Source organism: Pantherophis guttatus, chromosome 3 (genome assembly GCF_059756535.1).
Source record: "Pantherophis guttatus breed Tessera chromosome 3, ASM5975653v1, whole genome shotgun sequence".
Taxonomy (NCBI): Eukaryota; Metazoa; Chordata; class Lepidosauria; order Squamata; family Colubridae; genus Pantherophis; species Pantherophis guttatus.
In genome coordinates, this window is record NC_142065.1 from 170,932,451 (window position 1) to 170,952,924 (window position 20,474).

A 20,474-nucleotide genomic window follows, 5' to 3' on the forward strand; every position below is an offset into this window, starting at 1 on the left:
TGTGTATATATATACATACACATGCACATGCACATACATATATATATACACACACACATACACACACACCTTTTACTATGTAAATATTATTACCAGTAGTAAATATTTACTCTGTGTGTATATATCTGAAAACTATTCCCAATAATATCTGTATGTCAATATATTATAGGTGGGTTACTATATACAATGAAGAGTAGACAAGAATTAGAGGGGTTTCTGATAAATTAATATTAGGAACGTAAAACAGAAATTCAAATATTCGAGTGCCATTAAGCAATAGAATTTTCCAGCAAATATTTTTCTGTGCTTACAAAATGCACACTGTATTTATTTAAAGAAAGTTACTTTGCACTATATTGTATTATAAAGCAGGCAGGCATTGGGTGAGTGTAAGTATTGCTACTCCTCATCCATCTGCTTGGCCTATTGCTGGGAAGGATCTGTCATGCTAGAGAAGAGGTCTTCTCTTTATTCCTACCTGGTTGTGAGGAAGCAGCTTTCTGTGTGTCTGCCACCACAGAGATTTGATTGCACAAATATTTTATCTCACTGCCTATAAATATATGCAGACATAGGCTTGAAAAATTGCTTATTCCTACAGTAGATGCACCTTTTTGCCTTAGTATCCACCAGGCTCTATCTAATTTTATTTGGAATGAATATATATTCCAAATAAATACATGCTGTAGGAAGTTAGCATGTTGTACCAGCCCCAAGTACCATATTTGCTTCCAAGAATGCTTATTTTGTTTTCGAAGATTTATTGAGATACAATCTTAGAAAATAAAAAGAGTGGTTTCCTTTAATTCATTGCTTTTCCTGGAAGGTAAACTGAAATGGTAAAAGGCATCTCAGGGAGGCAAGATCCGAGTGGACGTATAACTTCACAAATTATATACATTAGCAGTAAGAAGATGCAAGCACATGGGGAAGGGATTAATATTCCAACTCTGCCTTTTAACATTAGAGAGAGAGAATGCAGGGATTTTTTTAAAAAAAATCAATTGGCTGGAGATGTCATTATCATAAATGGCAGGGGAAAGATACTGCTTTTACAGCCCTGTAAACAGAGTACAAGACCACTGCCTCTTTGCCCTAGTATAGGAGCAAATGATAAGAAACTCACTTCCCCATTCACTGAGATGACATTTTCTGTGCCTATGTGGGAGAAAAATAAGCAGATATGAAATAAATCAACCCACTCTCACTCAATTCATTGTATGTCCAAAGTATTTAGCATATGAGCTTTCAGACAACTTTGAGGAAGCAAAGAAACAACCTGCTTGCTCAAAAGAAGCAGCTTTAAGTAGATTTATGTTTGTATGCATTTATGGTCACATCATTTATGGCAGGGGTGAAATGTAAAATTTGTTACTACCGGTTCTGTGGGCATGGCTTGGTGGGGGGTAATGTGACTGGGTGGGCATGGCCAACTTTTTTTTTTTTTTACTTTTTACTTTTAAAAGCATTTAAAAGCAAAAAAAATGCTTTTAAAAGAAAACAAAAGGCTCTGACAATCAGGCAACTCAGCTGGGATCATCAGAGCCTTTTAAAAACATTTTTTTACAACCTCTTCGGCTGAAAAAATGCTTTTAAAAGGCTCTGATGATCCCAGCTGAATCGCGCCATCATCAGAGGCTTTTTTTTTTAACTTTTAAAAGCATTTTTTCGGCCGAAGAAAAATGCTTTTAAAAGTAAAAAAAAAAAAGCCTCTGATGATCACGCGGCTCAGCTGGGCGGGGGTGGGTGGGTGGCAGAGATTTTTGCTACCGGTTCTCTGAACCACCCGCCGCCATCGCTACTGGATCAGGTGATCCGGTCTGAACTGGGAGCATTTTACCCCTAATTTATGGTATGCCATACTATTTATCTTCCTACTCAACTGAAAAATCAGTGAAGTAGTTGAGACAGAGGTTTTTAATTTTTAAATGTAATTATTAATTAAATTAATAAACAAAACAAAATCATAACTTAGGCAGCCACAAACGTGTTTCTTAAAGACTATTTTTATTATGGTTAAAAAAAATTGAATGTCCTATCTGGCATCATGGAAACATTTTATATTTAATGCAAACGTGAACAAACTGTGGAGTCTCTTCTATTGAACAGACTGTGTATAGTGTCATACAGATACAATGAACCCTTGTTTACCAGTCCCAATGCAGTGGAACTGTTAAAGAATCTCCATATATTCTTTCAAATCATGAGACCAAAAACACAATACAGAGCACAAAATTGTAGTATTGTAGTTTGCCCGAGTCTGACCAAAATTTATCACATTACTGAAGCCATTGTTTAACATTTTTGAAAAATGTACTCATTCATGCTCCAAAAATCAGTTCACTTAGAATTCTGTATTTCTTAGAAGTATGCTATTACAAATTATAGCAATATGTCCATAAATCTCAAGCCTGCCCTCTATATAATATTTTAAGCCTTCCTAACTGGATTCATACATTGTTTTAAACTATAACATGATTAGTTTAATTTATCAGTAAGTGTGAATGAAACTTTTACACCTAATTTAATAAACCATTATTTAGGACTATTTTTGAAGCCAATCCCATCTATTGAATAGGTTTAAGATACAGAAGGAACTTGACAGACTTGAACATTGGACTCTATCTAATAAAATGAAATTCAATAGTGAAAAAAGTAAGGTTCTACATTTAGGCAAGAAAAACCAAATGCACAGGTATGGTATAGGTCCGTGATGGCGAACCTATGGCACGCGTGATTTATGGACATATTGCTATAATTTGTAATTTGTAATTCTGGCTCCTTGCTGTATATTTTCTTCCAATCACTAGCAGAGGGAAATGCCAATATCAGCAGAGGCCAGAAAATCAAGACTGGCAGATCTTCTCTGAGAAAACAGCCAAAGTAGAATATTGTCCAAAGTGAAGTGCCTTGGATATAAATGAATCTAGTTCTGTCCAGTGAAATGCCTGATTCAGGGGATGTGGTAAGTTCACAAAGATTGCTAAACACCAGGCCTGTAGCTGCTACTTTGATCTGTAAACTTAGGATCAGTGCATCTGGTAACTGCATTGTGTACCAGGAAGTTTTATGCTGCAAGTGAGGGTGCTGGCTATGATCTGCCTACTAATAATAGTCTGTGTGTACTGAGAATGCAGGTTTAATTGGCATCCTTTGGTGATTTCTGTAAATCCACGTTTGATGCTCAACCCAAAGCAACTGTTATAATGCACAGCAGAGCTATGCAAATCTGTGTTAAGGCAACTTGGCAGGATCTGTTCCAGTGGTGGGTTCGCACCAGTTCTATAGAACTGGTAGTAAAACTGGCGGGAGGCCCCGCTCACTGACCCTGATGTCATGAAAACACTTCTGCGCATGCGCAGAAGCTTCCGCGCTTGCACAGAAGGGTGTGCATGCGCGCGCGCGCGAGCGAAGCAAGCGCGCACGGCCCTGTTGCGAACTGGTAGTAAAGGTAAGTAGAACCCACCCCTGATCTGTTCAATCAGTAATTCCTTGCTGTGGCCGCTTGGAGGGAAGAAATTGACAGCAATATAACAAAACAGCTGGATACAGTGCAATGAAGTGGCTGCATGAAGATTGCTTTGAGTCATTTCTCAGCTGTACTTTCTCAGATGGTGCAATGTCCACAATGAAAATGCCACCGCACTGGTTAACTTGACCATCAAAGTCTCTTGATAAAGATTGTATTCTTTTTTAAATAATACAGAAATACTAGTAATAACAATAATAGTAATAATGCCAGCACTTTATAAATATTTATACTTCCTAGTAAAAGAAACTCTCTGCCTGCTATATGAAATAAGCATAATCTAGGTAATATATAGTCACAGCATACGCATTATTCTGTTTTTAAATGCCATGACAGGTACAGTTGAATTCTATAGCTATTATGATTTTTACAAAATGTTTTGTAGATTTTGCTCAGATCTTTTGCTAAAAACTAAAGTAGATGTACAAATGAAGTAGATGTATCATAATCCTACCTGCTAAAGAACTATGTATTAATTTTCACCCAGATTACAACAAAAACAGACACTATCATCCATATCTTATTTCATCTGTGATGAATTATTCCTGTAGTAATCTCTTCTATGTACACAGTAGAAGTCTTGCTTCAAAGCCAGGCTACCTGCCTTCCTAGGTGCTGGAAAACTGGAGACCTAGTTCATTATTTCTGTTCTTGGCCTTACAGTTAAATAAAGTAAATGGAATAATACTGGAGAATAATTTTATTTTAATGGAGACAAATATTTGTCCAGCTCAAAATATGATAAACAGGTTCAACTGTGATTTCATACCATCCCTAACAAGAATTGGGAATTCAGCAGTTGAAGAAATTACTTTGAACTGAGACAAATTACTTTGAACTTCCGCTTTCTTCATAAAAGAGAAACTTGCCTGAATCACTGGAAAACATAGAAGAATGTTTTATTATGTTGCATAGAATTATGCAACAGAATAAAATTTAGTCATATTTTAAATTGAACTAATTTGGAGAGCCTGATAAAAGGATCATCTGATTTGATAAGAGCTAAGGCAAAAAAGGAGACAAGGGAATTTAAGATTTGACATTATGTTTTTTACTTTGCACTGTAGGGTGAAACGACTTGAAAAGGTCATACAAAGTTCAAGGACAAATAAATCAGTTTTTAGATAGCCTTCAAGTCAGAAAGCAGATTTATGCTACACTTTCTTGAATGTCATAAGAATATCTAGCTAAAACATGGGAGGAGGGGAAAGCTTTTTTTATTATTTACTTTCAAGTAAAAGTAAGTTCTAGAACTCTCTCTTTATTAAATCCAACATGCAAAGCAACACACAAAAAGCCATAAAGATCTCCTTCTTTTAGTCAAACTAGTGATTTATGCAAAGTCTTCATGCTTGCAGTGTGATGATCTACAACAGAGCCTTGCTCTACACACAACCAGTGGTTGGCAGCTCTGTCTGAAGTATGCATACTTAAAAACTCCCTATTGCAAACATTCATGCTATGCTCCTGAAGACTATGTCTTCACTTAAGTCACTAGCATAAAAGTAGAGGAGAGCAGCAAGAATTATTATTTACTTCTGTGTATGATCCTAGTCCAAGTCTCTTGTTTTAAGTCATCTGAATTGGGTGTGTAAAGAATGAAATTAGAAGACTTGAAGTGAAAATAAATTTCACCACTCCATCCATCCTGCATGCAGAAGCTATGACCTTCATTTGGGCTAGCATTTTTTTTTAATGAGCAAACACTGATGCTCCAGCTCGCTCAAATAGAAGAAACCTTGACCACCGGTAGTTTGTTTTGTCATCCGGTGTGCGTTTGCCCATGGTTAATGCTACACTATGTCTCATGCCATGCCAGCATACTTTGTGACACAGCAATCCAACTGAAATTTAAAAATAACAATCTTAGCTGTTATTCTATTAAAATGATTTTGTCTCTCAAATTCTCAGAAATGTAACTCTATATTTAAAGAGCCATTGATGTGTCAGCTTATTCTGACAGGTTATATTTAACTTTGAAAGGATGCGTTTAGAGATACTGCTGTTCATGAAATACATTATAGTAATAATGATAGCAAGAAGAACTGATGGCAGATGGAGCAAGACAGTCATAGTATGGATCCCACTTGATAAAAAGCATCCATGAAAGAGACCTAAGACAAGATGGATCGACGACATCAGCAAGTATTGCGGGCCCAATTGGCAAAAGAAAGCTTAGGACTGTATTGGTTGGAAACATGCAGAAGAAGCCTTCATCCAGCAATGGATAGACAAAGGAAGAGGAAGAGCATAATGATTTGTGATAGGTGTCTTTTGACTGCTTGTTTTGAAGAAAAACATTCTTATACTGATTCTGAATGTTTACTTTCTGTGCCAAGTGTAAGTAGAAGTTTATTCTTTGAAAACATTTATTTTGTGCGCTTTTGAGACACAAAGACATTTTACAGTAAAATGCAACAGATTAGATTGTTTATCTATTAACTTGAAGCTTTTTATCTACATAGGAAAAAAACCCAAGAGCTCTCCTGCAGTATTTTGCCCTCTTTAAATATTAAATAGAAAAAGGTTTTCATTCTTATATCACCTGTTCATCCAGATCTGTCAAGGATTTTCTGAACTGATTATATCAGATATTCAGCAAATCAGAAACAGTACTTCTTATATATATATTATTTTTTTTTATTAGTTGTACTTATAAGTACATCTAATGTTGCATTAGAACTGAAACATATAACCAAATTAGGCATATCATGTTTTGCTAGAGGGCACAAAGGGTGATAGATATTTAAATTTTCATTACCTGGGAATTATAATTGTATTTGTTTTCCTCCTCCATTTCTCACATGCAGAAATCTACATGCAAAAGGAATGCCTCAAAAGCCAGAGTCTTGCCTTTGTTCATACATACACATATACATACATTTACACAACTGTACAGTCCACACACACACACACACACACACACACACACACACACTATTCCCTCTCCCCCCTACATAATATTTGACTGTATTGGTTTTGGTAATGTTAAGAATGCATACTAGCTAGCTAGTGCAAAACATATTCCACACAGAATTCAACAGAGTGGTATTGTATAAAGTAAATGTTTTCAGGAAAAGGCACATGATCCCCATGTCATATATGAACAATATTTTCCTCCCCTGATAACGGGAATCAATATTCACTGCAATATACCAAGTAACACCACTGTGTCAGACATTATTCTATGTCTAGCTTAGGTTTACAGTATATACAATTCTAAAACAATTATAGCAACTAAATATTTTCCCATTATTCTTTAAAAAAGAAACAGTAAGATAAATCTAGCAACTGTAAAGGTATTTTTACCAAACGCTAAGACCAAGGTAAATTAATTCTTTACCTTATCTCTCTCCTCACAGGATAATGAAAGATGCAAATCTAACATCTGCTGATACAACTTTTGGGCAATTTTAATACAAGCTTTATGAATATCTATTGTACAAGGAACTTCCATTTCCCTATTCCAGCTTTATCATTCATTCATTCATTCTTCCTCTGGACAGATTCTGGGAAATATTTAGAGCTCATTGACAATTATTTCCATTAGAAAATGTTTTTTAACCTCATAGTTTGTTTAGGCATATTACAGAAAGGCTGCTATAAAAAGCAAGATCATTGTATTAGAAAACTGTGTTAGAAAACTATGTATTGCATTATTTGAATGTATGCATTGCAACATGCGGCTTTTTGTGAAAATTCCAAACAGTGGCAGAGGCATGGATGGGATATACAGTAAGTTGCAAAATGATATAAAGGGAATTGACTTAATTTATATATATATTTTACCGTCACACATGCTTGCTTTAGCCATCAGAAGAATCTCCTGGAATGTCCTGGAAACTGAAGAATCCTGGTAGTTCCCAGTTTCAAGACAGGAGGAGAACTAAGGGTAAGTTATCTTTTTTCACAAGATAACAACAAGCTCTTCCATTCTTCTCGGCATAGATCAGAAATTCTTATGCATGTAAGTGTGAGGGTCCGTTTCAATAGAATCCTGAATGGTTAGGCTGACACACAATGGGTATTTTGCACACTGAAGACATTTTAAACTACTGGTCAGCTGAAACGTCAAGAGAATTCTGGCTACCTAGTGCCTAAAAAAAAAGAGGCAGCTTGGTGTAAGAGATTAAGGCACCAGGCTAGAGATTGGGAGACCATGAGTTCTAGGCTCATTTTAGGCACAAAATCAGCTGAGTGGCCTTGGGTCAGTCATTCTCTCTGAGCCCTAGGAAGAAACCAATGGCAAGCTAATTCCAAAATCTTGCCAAGAAAATTTCAGGGACTTTGACCATGATCCAAAGGCACAAAAAAGTTCTGAAAAAAGCAGAAACAGTATGGAAATAATAATGATGATGATGATGATGATGTTGTATTATTATAGCCAAAAATAATAGCCAATAATAATAATCGACCTGGCCATTGAAACTACGCAATTATGGATGAAACATGTAACAGTGATACCCATTGTCATCGGGGCACTTCGTACCATGTCCAAGAATTTTATAAGATATATCAACAAACTGCAGCTTCCTGCAATTACACCAGCGGAACTGCAAAAAACTGTGCTACTTGGAACATCGTACATCTTAAGAAGGTACTTAGTTGAAACCTAGGACACTGGCAGAAACCCGTATCAATCATTAGCACCAGTCAATGGTATTTGTGATGCATTTTTGAATGTTCGGTTGACTGAGTTTCATGTTTAATGAATAAAGTATATAATAGTAGCAACTAAGGACCATGTAGTTGCTAAACAAACTTAGGAACTTTTCTTAGATGCTAACAAAACTTAGGAACAATACACTTTTCTAAAGAACAATACTGTTTTAATTTCAACTGGTCATTATAGTTACTCCTAACAGTGTGCTTATTAAGTTTTAGAATGCTTTATGGCCAATTTTTAAACATCAAATTGCTGTTAGAAGAACAGAAGTGGTGGTGCTGGTGGAAATGATACCAAGAAGCCCAATCTTGAATTACATAACAGAAGGGAAGAAGGCTATAATTATAGCTGATAAAATACATTTTAAAAGCCTCTTCCTAAGACAGCTGCACCATGTATGAAATCTAGATGAAGGAATTTCATTTTCAAGAGTTTAGAAAACTAGTAGCAGAAATAGAAATATAAAGGAAGACTATTCTGGGCTTCCTCGTCTAACAACATTAAAGTGCTAAGGAATAAAACGCTCTGCTTCTTACTGAAAGTTATTTCCACACATTAATCACACCATGGTACTTGGAAAAAGCAAAGGCAATGTAATGTGGTGGAAGTGGCCACAGCTGTCCTATTTACTTCTGAACTTAAGATGTTTTCTCAGTTAAAAAGGCAACAGTTCAGTTCTAAATATGTCATTTAAAACTCAGTGAGTTCGGGGCAGAGGGGATTTTCTCCCAAATACATTTCACATCCAATTGTACCTTGCAGTGAGAGGCAGAACACAATGTATCTTCAAAATGTGAATGCTGACTCTGAAGTGTAACTATTTATTTAGACACCAACTCCAAAACAATAACTTCAAACCAACATAGCAACTCTGTGACACTTATTTGCAAACACAATGGAGAAACACTTTCCTATCAAGTTATTTACTGTATGGCACGCAAACCAGGCTCTTCAGAGAAGAGTCAAATCATTATTGCTTTTGCTGTCTGATTTACATGATGGAATCAACAGGATGCAGGAAAACAAACACTGTTCCAATTCTCTTACACAATATGGTAGATGCAGAGGACAATATGAGTGGCTCAGAGTGGGAAGATTTTAGGATCCATTGGATGCTACTTAGTATGTGTTGGTACAGAAAACCTTTTCTTTAGAAGTGTTTCATATTCAAAGCTGTATGACCACATACTTTAATAGGCAAAAATGTGTAAAGATTATTTGTACAGGATCAATAACTGCATTCGACTGCCACATCTCAAGCTACAGTTTTTAACACATTTCTTAACACATTTCATACATAAGGACAAATTACAATCTAATAAACAACAATGAAGTTTGCTCCCTATTTCTGATCATCTTTATTGCAACGCACATCAAACTTCATTCTTATATTAAGTCTTCAGAATAAGCCCATAGAGAATAAGAATTTGACTTGAAAGCCTAACTGTGATTTTGATTTAATTCAATAAATAATGATGAAGCATCTCTAGATTATAGTAGTATGATATGTGAACTGGATTTACGATTCACTTAGAAGGCAAGCCATAATGTGTTTTGATTTGGGGCCTAGCATGATAGGCAAACCATCCCAAGGTAGAGGAGGAATACTTCATCTAAAGCCACAAAGGATAAACCTGGATATGGGGATAAAAGGGAAGAACTAGAAAAGTGGCATTAGCCAAATTGTCTGAAGTCTGAACTTCAGAGCACCCCATTGAAACTAAAATACTTATAATGAATAGAAAAAATAATGGGTAAACATATAATATTCTAAATGTTAAATGTCTGGTTATATCCTACTTGGACACCTTTCTTGACAGTCACAGGTGACCTGGAAAGTCCCCGTCAATTAAACAGCTACAAGGGGATTGCAATGGCATTAAGAGAAGACTGCTTAACATTTATTACATCCAAGTACACTAAAGTTCTGAGAACAAGTCCGGCATAGTGGTTAAGGCATCAGGCTAGAAATTGGGAGATTGTGAGTTCTAGTCCTGACTTGGTCACAAAACCTGTAAGTGACCTTGAGTCAGTCTCTTCCTTTGAAGAGAAAGGAGGCAATGGAAAAATACTTCTGAAAACCTTGCCAAGAAAACTGCAAGGATTAGTCCAGGAATCTGTGAGAAATGGATACAAATGAATGGAAGAAAAAAATACTAAGGTTAGACATAACACAGAAAAACATATGAACTATTCTAACCAGTAGCAAAACTGTACAATTTAGAATAGTTGTTAGCAGCATTTTATATAAATCAATAATTTATTTTAAACACCCAAAGTTAATATAACTTTAGAAGATATTGAATAAAATTCAATAATGTATAAAAGTGGCAGAGAAAGAGCTGTTAAGATTTGTCACATGACCTGCCAAATTAAATCTATCTTTCATGTGTTCTGAGCACAGAACACAAACAAGTACTAATGTTTCAAAATATTTGAAGACTAAACCAAAATTATTCTTATATATTTACTTACAACTCCCCCTCCCCACATTACAATGCTGTTTCCAAAAGAGAACAAACAAAACGTGCCAAAATACATTAAGAGAAACATATGCCTTAATACTACCAAATATTGTGGAGCAAAGAATGAATTGGCTTAGCTTTAAAAAGGTAAAAACTCAACGAACCAAAATTAGAACATATTCTAATTTATTAAGGCAAAATTAATTTATCTGAACATAACTAAAATTACTTTCACTGCACCTTTACACAGGAAGGAAACCCACGCAAGCTGCACTGAAACAGAAAGACGCAGCTATCATTCATTTTCTACTCTGCAGTGCATATATGCACTGGCCAGCTGTTATAAGTTTATGCTTTATGAGTTTTTATTAAGCCTACACACTGAAACTGATGTATGTTCATTGTCATCCTCCTGCAGGGAAGTGCAAGATTCCTATAGAGACATTCCATTCTCATTCATTTCTTTTAAAGCCTCTTTTTTTAAAGCTTGCTACTCTTTCAAGCAAAGTCATCATAATTGACTTGTTTATTGTTCATTTTAACTATATATTCCTCTCAGGAATCACTCTCATATTAAAACGTTGTCATAAATTTTAATCATGAAGCATTTAAATGTTCACAGTCAACAGTGGTAGATGCAGACTAATCAGTAAATTAGATGCAGTTAAGTCAGTAGCATAAGTAAAATAAAATTTGTCTAGAAATTCAAAATGCAGTATATGTTCTAGATACTGTAGCTTTTGTTCTTCTAAGAGTCAAGATGCATTGGGGTAGAATGCTCATCTCACCGTACTCTGCAAATTATCAATCACTTGGAAAGGGTAAAAACACGAGACATTTTCACATTCAGGCATGTATTTTGTTAGACAGCAAAAGACAAAAAGAAAAGAAATGCTGATACAAGACCATATCCTTCAGCTTCATTATGAAGATTTTTTTCAGGGACTGGAAATACTGATTTCTGCAAAATTGTCTTACAAAACTAGAAAAGGGAAATCTAAAAGGAAGCAAAATTGATAGTACGAATGAAGGTGAATATATGTGTCCCAGAATAATGTTGCAGGACCCAATCTGGGTCAGTCACCGGGACCAAAGGTTTTGTCTCCTGAGCTTTTAAACTCTCGCTGGAGCCCATCTTCAGGGAACTTCCAAGTCCAAAAGCTCGGAAGACAAAATCTCTGGTCCCAGTGACCGACCTAGATTGGATCCTGCAAAATTGATAGACTTAAGTTTAGGTTTAAAATACTATCCACCCCTACGTTGAAATGATTTATATACCAGTTCACAAAATCAGTAGTGAATACATGCAAAAAAAATGGAATTAAGGGAATACATAGCACATAGTTTAGTGGTTTAGTAAATGAAATATAAGCTGTGAGTGACACAGATCTAAATCTCCCTAAATAATGCAGAAAACTATTGTTCACTTTCCAGATATTTATGAAACAACATGTGAGTTATCTTAAGAACTAAGGAAAAGTCTTTCAAATGCTAATGAGAATTATTGTCTGATGTTCTACTTTATTCAGTGATAGCAAAAAATATCATACACTAGTTTTGAGGGGGAAAACCTGATAATATGGGATCAACTAAATTGTTACAACATACTAAGCAATCTAATTTCTCCAAAAATCTTATCTGGCTGTGATCACAGACATCACACAGAGATATTTATCACTATAGTACTATTAGCCACATTGTCTGGAACTGCCTGCAATGATAAGTATAAGAGTACAAACTTTCTGGAGAGTACCAGGTGAAATATTATATCCCCAGCACAATACAACTGTACTTCAAGACCTGCCACATTAGTTGTCAATAGGTTTCCAGACGTAGTCCAAAGTATTGGTGTTAACCAATCATTTTGTTTATGTCTTAGTGCCCCAGTACCAGGGGTGAAATCCAGCAGGTTCTGACAGGTTCTGGAGAACCAGTAGCGGAAATTTTGAGTAGTCCAGAGAACCGGAAAATACCACCTCTGGCTGGCCCCAGGGTGGGGATAGAGATTTTGCAATATCCTTCCCCTGCCATGCCCACCAAGCCACCCCATGCCCACCAAGCCATGCCCATAGAACCAGTAGTAAAAAAAATTGGATTTCACCACTGCCCAGTACCTTCAGGATCATCTTCACATCTAGCTTTTCCTGGGGATCTGTTTATACCATCTCCCCCTCTCATGAGATAAAGGGAATAGAAGCTGAAAGGCTCTGTTTTCCAGTCACCATTTGAGCTTTTTGGAATAGTTCCTCTTGGAATTAAGGCTTGCACCAACTTTCCTAATGTTTTGGGACCAACTTAAGATGGAAGTCTTTCACAAAGCATTTGATGCTATACAGAACCACAGAGATGGACCTGATGAAGGAGGGTTAGCAAACATGAATTAAGAGAGAGAGAATGGAGGATGCTGTCAGTCTTTCAAGATTCGGTTATTATAGCCTATATTAGTAAAATAAAATTCTAGTATTTCTGGTGGAGTATCTTTCTTGACCTGCCTCAAAGGCTGACATCAATCTTGAAAGCCTGACAGCATTTTTTCTTCCCTCCCTCTTATACCAAAGAAAACCAAGGCAGATTCACTTTAAGTTTCTTTCTAATGCCCTTTTCCCTTCTAAGGTTTAATTCATGGTTTGCTAACTGTTGCTTTGGTATTGTTATTTTTACATTTTTCATCTTTTCCCATTGTTGTGAACCGCCCAGAGTAACCCCACAGTGAGATGGGCGGCAAATAAATTTAACAAATGAATAAATAATTATGGTTGGTCACAGAGCCAGCCAGCTAGACTGGATTTAGCATTTTTATCCACCCATTGATTCATTCCTATGGATGTTGTTTAATGATATTATTGTCACAGGATGTAAACTGTTCCAAGAAAAGCTGCCTTTGGCAATTGACTGACAATTTTTGTCAATGCTGATGATGTTCAGCTGGTGTTCCAGTTGATTTCTGATTGCACCCAAGATGCAACACCCTATTGGTATTATCTTTGCTTTCTTTTGCCATAGTTGTTCTACTTCTATTTGCAGTACTTTGTATTTTGTGATTTTTGTCATCTCCAAGTACAGCAACATCCACTGTCCAGACTGTTTTGTCTTTCTTATAGACAATTGTTAAGTCTGGGGTATTATATGACAGGTGTTTGTCTGTTTGAATTCTAAAGTGTCAAAGCACTTTACCTTCTTTATTGTCTATTTTGTGGTCCCACCAGATATTTCTTACAGACATTCTGATGTACCACTGTTGCTACTTTGTCACGCTATTATTTGCCCAAGTCTGTGTGATCTTCTTGCAGTAGTTAACTAGGTGGTCCACTGTTTATTCAGCTTCATTATTTATTATGATTCACCGTACAGCCAGCCAGAGTGGATGTGGCATTTTAATCCACCTATTGAATCCCAAGGACCTGGGATAGGCAGGTGTTGCTTGATGGTCTTTTATATTGTTTATAATAATACCAATTGTGGATATTTTAATTGAATACCTATTTTTATTGGAGTGCTATAAACTCTTCTGAGTCTGTATTGGTTTGGTAATATGCAAACAGAATAAGTAAATACAATGTTAAGCAAAGTAAGTCTTACATAAGTGTATTGAACAAGTAGCTGCTGCATGAAGCCGCAGAAAACTCTGGAGCAAAGATTTTGGTGTAATGAAGTAACTAAGCAATTAAGAATAAGCCTAGCTGAACTCAACAGCACTGACTGTTGAATTGATAGCCACAGTACTACTAGGTGCAAACTGAATGACTAGAAAAAGAATGCCAGTAGATATAGTAAGATGCCCATATGATTTCAAAGAATTGCAAGAGGCAGGAGATATAAATAAATAAAAGAAAGTGGTAAACAAGATCATGGAAAGAATGCCAAGATAAAATTATGATTTCAGGAAATATTGCTGAAAACATTTGGGAGCAATACATACAGGAAACAGAGAGTAGTTGGCTCCTCATATAACACTAGGTCTTTGCCCTTTTAAACCATGGTTTTTGAAAAATTCATTTTACATATAATGCCAAGCTGTAAACTTTTAGAACTTCAAAAGAACACACTAATATTAACACCAAATACAAATCAATTACGGTACATAATTGTATGTAGCTTGGCAGGTATATAAATTTCCCTACTTCCAATATATAAATCACAACTGAGGCTGGTCTAGATTTGGAAATCAATTTATTCAAAAGGAAGGAAAGGTGAACATTAATATCAATGTTAGTACTGCTGCATATGAGAGAAGACGAAAGGTACAGAGAAAAACATAACTTTGGAATTCCCAGCAATGGAAATTCAAATACCAATTACTCTTTGCACCCTCTAGCAAAACATGATATACGTAGTTTCATTTTTTGCTTTAGTTCTAATGCAATATTACACAAGTTTATATTGCATTAGAACTAAATATAAACTAATATTACAGACAAAAATTAAATATTTATGAAAAGTGCTGTTTCTGATTTGCTGAATATCTGATATAATCAGTTCAGAAAATCCTTGACAGATCTGAATGAACAGGTGATGTAAGAATGAAAACCTTTTCTATTTAATATTTAAAGAGGGCATAAATGCTGCAGGAGTGCTCTTGGTCTTTTGTGCTATGTAGATAAAAAGCTTCAAATTAATAGATAAACAATCTAATCTGTTGCATTTTACTGTAAAATGTCTTTGTGTCTCAAAAGTGCACAACATACATGTTTTCAAAGAGTAAAGTTCTACTTACACTTGGCGCAGAAAGTAAACATTCAGAATCAGTAGAAGATTTTTTTTTCTTCAAAACAAGCAGTCAAAAAAAGACACCTATCACAAACCACTGTGAGTGCTTCTGACTCACTTTGGAAGCACAGTGAGACTCCATAGTATAGTGTGCAATAGCTATCTCTATTACTATAATGTATTTTATGAGCAGCAGTTTCTCTAAAGGCATCCTTTCAAAGTTAAATATAACCTATCAGAATAAGCTGACATATCAATGGCTCTTTAAATATAGAGTTACATTTCTGAGAATTTGGGAAACAAAATCATTTTAATAGATTAACAGCTAAGATTGTTATTTTAAATTTTCAGTTGGATTCATGCCTCTTTCTCTGGCAGGGCATGAGACATAATGTAACATAAACCATGGGCAAATGCACACTGGACAAGTTTCTGAACACAGGATGGATGAAGGGGTGAATGTTTATTTTTACTTCAAGTCTGTCATAATTTCTCTCCCTACACACCTAATTGGTATGAATTAGAACAAAGTAGATGGATCATACACAGAAATAAATAATTCCTGCTTAGATTTAGTGGGAGGAGAGCTATAAAATCTGGGTTGCAAAAATCCAAGTGACCACTAAATGGCAGCAATCTCTTTTTCATTTGGATTCTTGCAGCTTAGATCTAATAACCCAGGCTAGCTAGCTAGCTAGTTCAAGAAACCAAAGCTTTGTACACGCGAAGCCAACCTTTCCGTTCAATAAATACTCCGTGCGTTCGGCCACAGTCCAAGTCTCTGCAGTTTTCCACTTATTTCAAACGAATGTACTTAACTCTCGAGTTGGATTCCGTCCATCGAAGTTAGTATCCCATCCCCAAAGCCCTTTATGGGATTTAACTTCCAATTACATTGCTCGGGAGCTCAGTCCTAACCTTTTACACCCCCGCAATGGGCGTGTCCGTGTGAGCAGACATACACCAGGTTGAACTTGTCTGGATTAGGAAGAAGGGTAATGGTAATGCACTTGCTAAGAAAACTCAGTTAAGTATGGAGTTGGATTTTACATTTCCTAATAAGTGTCGGGACTTTAAACTGCGGCATTTGCCAATAGCAATTGCTCGATATGGGATCCAAAGTAGGACCATCCAAGCGCAGCTAAAGGATCTTCTCCCGGGCGTCGCGCACCGACGGCACCAACCTCTGGGCGATACAGCTGACCTCCCCCGCCCCCCCAGCCGTCTCACCCGCATTACTCCACAGGCTTGAAAGCCTCGGCGTCCCACCCCCCCTCATTAAGGGCCCATTCATATTTTGGTCACGTGCCCTCTTTCCCCAATGGGCTCGTCTCCCCAGAAGGACTAGCGGCCGGGAGCTGGAGTTTGGCCAGCGTTCAAGCCGAGGGAGGGAGTCGGCGCCGGCGGAGCCTCACTGGTGGGGTGGGGGGGGAGGGAAGAGGAACGGGTCTTGCCCCCTTTCTTCCAAGCGCAGCCAAAGCTCTCGCCAAAGCGGCATTCCCAGGCTGCTTCTGCCCCCGCCGGCCCCTGCGGTTCGACTTACCGCCGTCCAGTTTGACGACCTGGGGCAAGCGGTAAGTGCTAACCAGAAGGTCCAAAGGGATGGACACGGAGCTCCATTTCACATCCTTCAGACCGAAGCCCGGCGAAGGGGCCGCATCCATCTTCCCGCCCTTCTTTCGGTTCGGAAGAGTCGAGCGGCGGCGAAGTCTTTGGCGGGGGGGGGGGGGAAGCTGCACTCTTCCTTCAGCTTCTAGTGTTGCCGCCGTCGCCTTCCCGGGCCATCCTGGACTTGGCGCAACGGCAAGGTGACTTGCCACCGACCGCTGCTGCTCCGCCAGCCGCGGCGTGGGTTGCAAAGGCGGCTGCTGTTGCTCCCGCAGACTCTTTCGCGGATAGCTCCAGTTGACCCAGTAAACGCCATCCCAGCACAGGGGACTGACTAATCAACAAGGTGCGAGAGACGCCTGCGCAGTTCGCGCTCCTCCTCTTCTCCACTCCCAGGGAAAGTGGAGACCCGGCGCTCCCTCCTTCTCGGATCAACCGGGAAAGGGAGAGGGGTGGGTGGGTAGAGAAGAGACGGACAACCGCCCGCCGTCAATTCTGGCCCTGTCGCTCCCTCTGCCGGCCGCTAAAAAGGCCTGCAGTTTGGCTGCCCGAGTTCAAGCTGGAATCGCTAAAATGATTTGTTTTTATTTTTTTATTTATTTTGCTTAAAACTGCTCAGCTGCAAGCTTTGGCTTGAAGGAGGAAAGCAGCAGGAAAAAAAACCTTGGATTTACCTTCAAAGAAGACACAGCTTGTGCCGATCATAAGTAGGAAGCCTAACCAATATTTTCCTGGCTGCTGTTTCTGTTCTGCTGCCGGCTCATTGGGGAGTTAAATCCCACTGACTGAACACCTTGAAGTTCACACAATACACTAAGCCATGGTTAATGTGGTTTTTCAAATTAAACCAGTTGTGGCTGGGTTGCACAAAAGGTATTTGCAGGTACTTGCTCAACCTGCTTGTGATCTTGACCTGAGTTTGCTGTTGTAGGGCAAACCATCAAGGACAATCTTTGCTTATTGTTTCAGAAGGATCAAAACCATGTAAAGATGTGGAGCGGGAAACAATGACAGCAATTAGAGAAGATGCTGGTACTGTATTTGTTATGTGAACTATTAGCAATGTGAACCGTATGAGCACAGCTGATCCAAAACGCACACAGCCTGGCATGACATGCAGCCTTATGTCCCCTAGCTGCTTGCTGAGAAAGTTAATGGTGATTAGCACCAGGGAAACCCAGGTTCAAATCTGCCTTCAGCCATAGAAATTAGCTGTGCAACTTTGCATCAGTCATTCTTAGGTCTTCCTAGTTGATTGGACTGCTGGGGGTGTGATGGGATGAGGAAATTGCAGGCCAAGAACACATATGTACATCACCTTGAGCTGCTGGAATATAAATCACATATGCTGGTCTATGACTGTAATAAAGATTTAAGTCGTGTATACTGTTCATTTTGTTTCTGAGCTCAGTCCCACTGGCTATAATCCTCTGCCAGAGATTTGTGGCAACAGCAAGGAGGAAGGGAGTAACACGCTGCCTTGTTTCCAGCAAGTGCTTCTGCATTCCAACCAGAGCCCAGCCCTGTTGCCACCCAGTCTTGCCATCTATACCTGCTCCATTCCAGTCTCTGAAACGCAGACGTGACATTCCGCATCAGCATTGGGACAAGATTAAATGATGTAGAACGACAGCTGATATGAGAGAGGATTAAATCTCTCTCCTTTCCCACAAAGGAAAGTCCCAATAAAAGCAGTTTGTATATTTTTAAAAAGTGGAAGAAAAGCAGCTTTCAGCTGGTGAATTGGGTAGGTGAGCTAAGGTGAGCAAAGCTATAGACAAAGCTTAAAAACTAAAAAAGCCCTAGACATTTCTCAAGTGCTTGGTATTCCACAACCTTGCAAAGTTTAAGGTAACCCAATGATGTAATTGAAAACTATTCCAGTTTTGCAAATGTGATAAAAAAGGCAGTAAATGTTATCAGAGGAATGAAACAAAACAATGATTGTTCAATATGGTACAAATAATTGTGTTAGAACAATATTCCTTTGAATTAAGCAACATTATAGCTTTGTTAAAGACTAAGTAGATAAGTACCAAGTAAAGCTAGCAAGAACATACTACAATCCTGGATAATCTCTTCAGAGTAGTACCCTTACAAGACATGTAAATTAAAATGAAATTTCTCTTCAGAATACATACCCATTTTAGTTTTCATTCCTATTACTACGTATGGTATGTTTAAGGTAATGTTCTTTTGCAAATAAGTACATTTCAATGTAGTAATGAGAATTACAAGGTTCAAAAGCTAGGGTTACTATTTTTTAGATTATAAAAATCTAGCTAATCACAGGATGGCAGAGACATTAGAAAGAACTAATACTTAACTCTTAAAATGGACATCTAGATTTTTACAACTAATATATGGTAGCCCTGTTTTTAAAACTATTACACACACACACACACACCCTTTGCAGTTTCTTAAACCAAATGCATTTTTACCTCAGAATCGCATGGCAGTAGTAAAGGGCAACTATCTAATCTCAGAAAAAGACATGGCTACTTTCAGAAGTTGCCAAGGGGTGTCACATTCATGTCACTGTACTTTTGTTTTTAGTTCTAAAGCACAGTAGAGTCCATATTATAGACCATTAAACTTAAATATTATAGAACATTTTCTTGTAATTGAAGATGGAATTGAGTCTGCAGTTTAGAAAATTCATGTGTGTAATTCAGGGACATTTTTGGTTAAAACTATTGCTTTGGAGGAATGTGTGTACTGCTTCAGATAAACAATGAGATATGACCCTAGAATGTTAGCATTTATAGCAATTGTGACAGATGGCCATAACTTAAAATAGATGTACTTATTTTATGTATTGGTAGTTTGGTGTTTTCTGCTTTGTTTTTTACATTCAGTCTAAGGCAGAAACGCAAACACTGTTGTTCCTTACTCAGTTCAAGACATGCTACATCCCAAAAGCTGGCCAAATCAGACCATGCCCAAGAGACCCTTTGCCAAGCTGGTATTTCAGCTGCAGCCTTAATTAGAACAGGATGCTCTCAATATGGTTACACATACCTTTGTCATCTCATGCCTGGATTATTGCAATTAACTTGGGGGAGGGGGAGTTACTCTTGAAGACCACTCTGAAATTTCAGCTAATGTATAATGCAACAGCCTGTGTGCTTACTGTGCAATATGGTATTGTCTAATAACATCACAGTTATGGGGGCTGTGCTACTTAGTGCTTGTTTCCAAGTACAATTCAATATGCCGGTTATTGTCAATAAAGCTACAGGACACAAGTCTTTTGAAGACTAGCTGTCCTAAGTAAATTCTGCCCAACTGACCCAGACGAATAGGGAGTCCTTGTCTGAAGGTCCTTTTTATTGAAAGGTATGACTGGAGGTAATAAGGTATTCCTTATTCCTACTCAGAGGCACAAAGAGTTCTCCCATCCAAGGCCATCCAAAGAATAGTTAGAATTTTAGTGACTAAGTAGGCCATCGTTATTTGGTATTTCTTTAAGGTTTTACAGACAGTTCTCGACTTAATC

At 37.7% G+C, this 20,474-nt stretch overlaps 1 protein-coding gene across 4 annotated transcripts in view; it reads right to left on the minus strand.

The window, feature by feature from the left end:
* GAREM1 (GRB2 associated regulator of MAPK1 subtype 1) overlaps positions 1-17,472 on the minus strand; it is a 73,893-nt gene extending 56,421 nt beyond the window's left edge. For all 4 annotated transcript variants that reach the window (XM_034429676.3, XM_034429675.3, XM_034429674.3 and 1 more), the window contains exon 1: positions 16,911-17,472. In XM_034429676.3, coding sequence (XP_034285567.1) covers positions 16,911-17,031 — 121 coding nt within the window. In that variant the 5' untranslated portion in view covers positions 17,032-17,472. The remainder of the gene's footprint in view (positions 1-16,910) is intronic.
* Between the last annotated feature and the right edge of the window lie 3,002 nt (positions 17,473-20,474).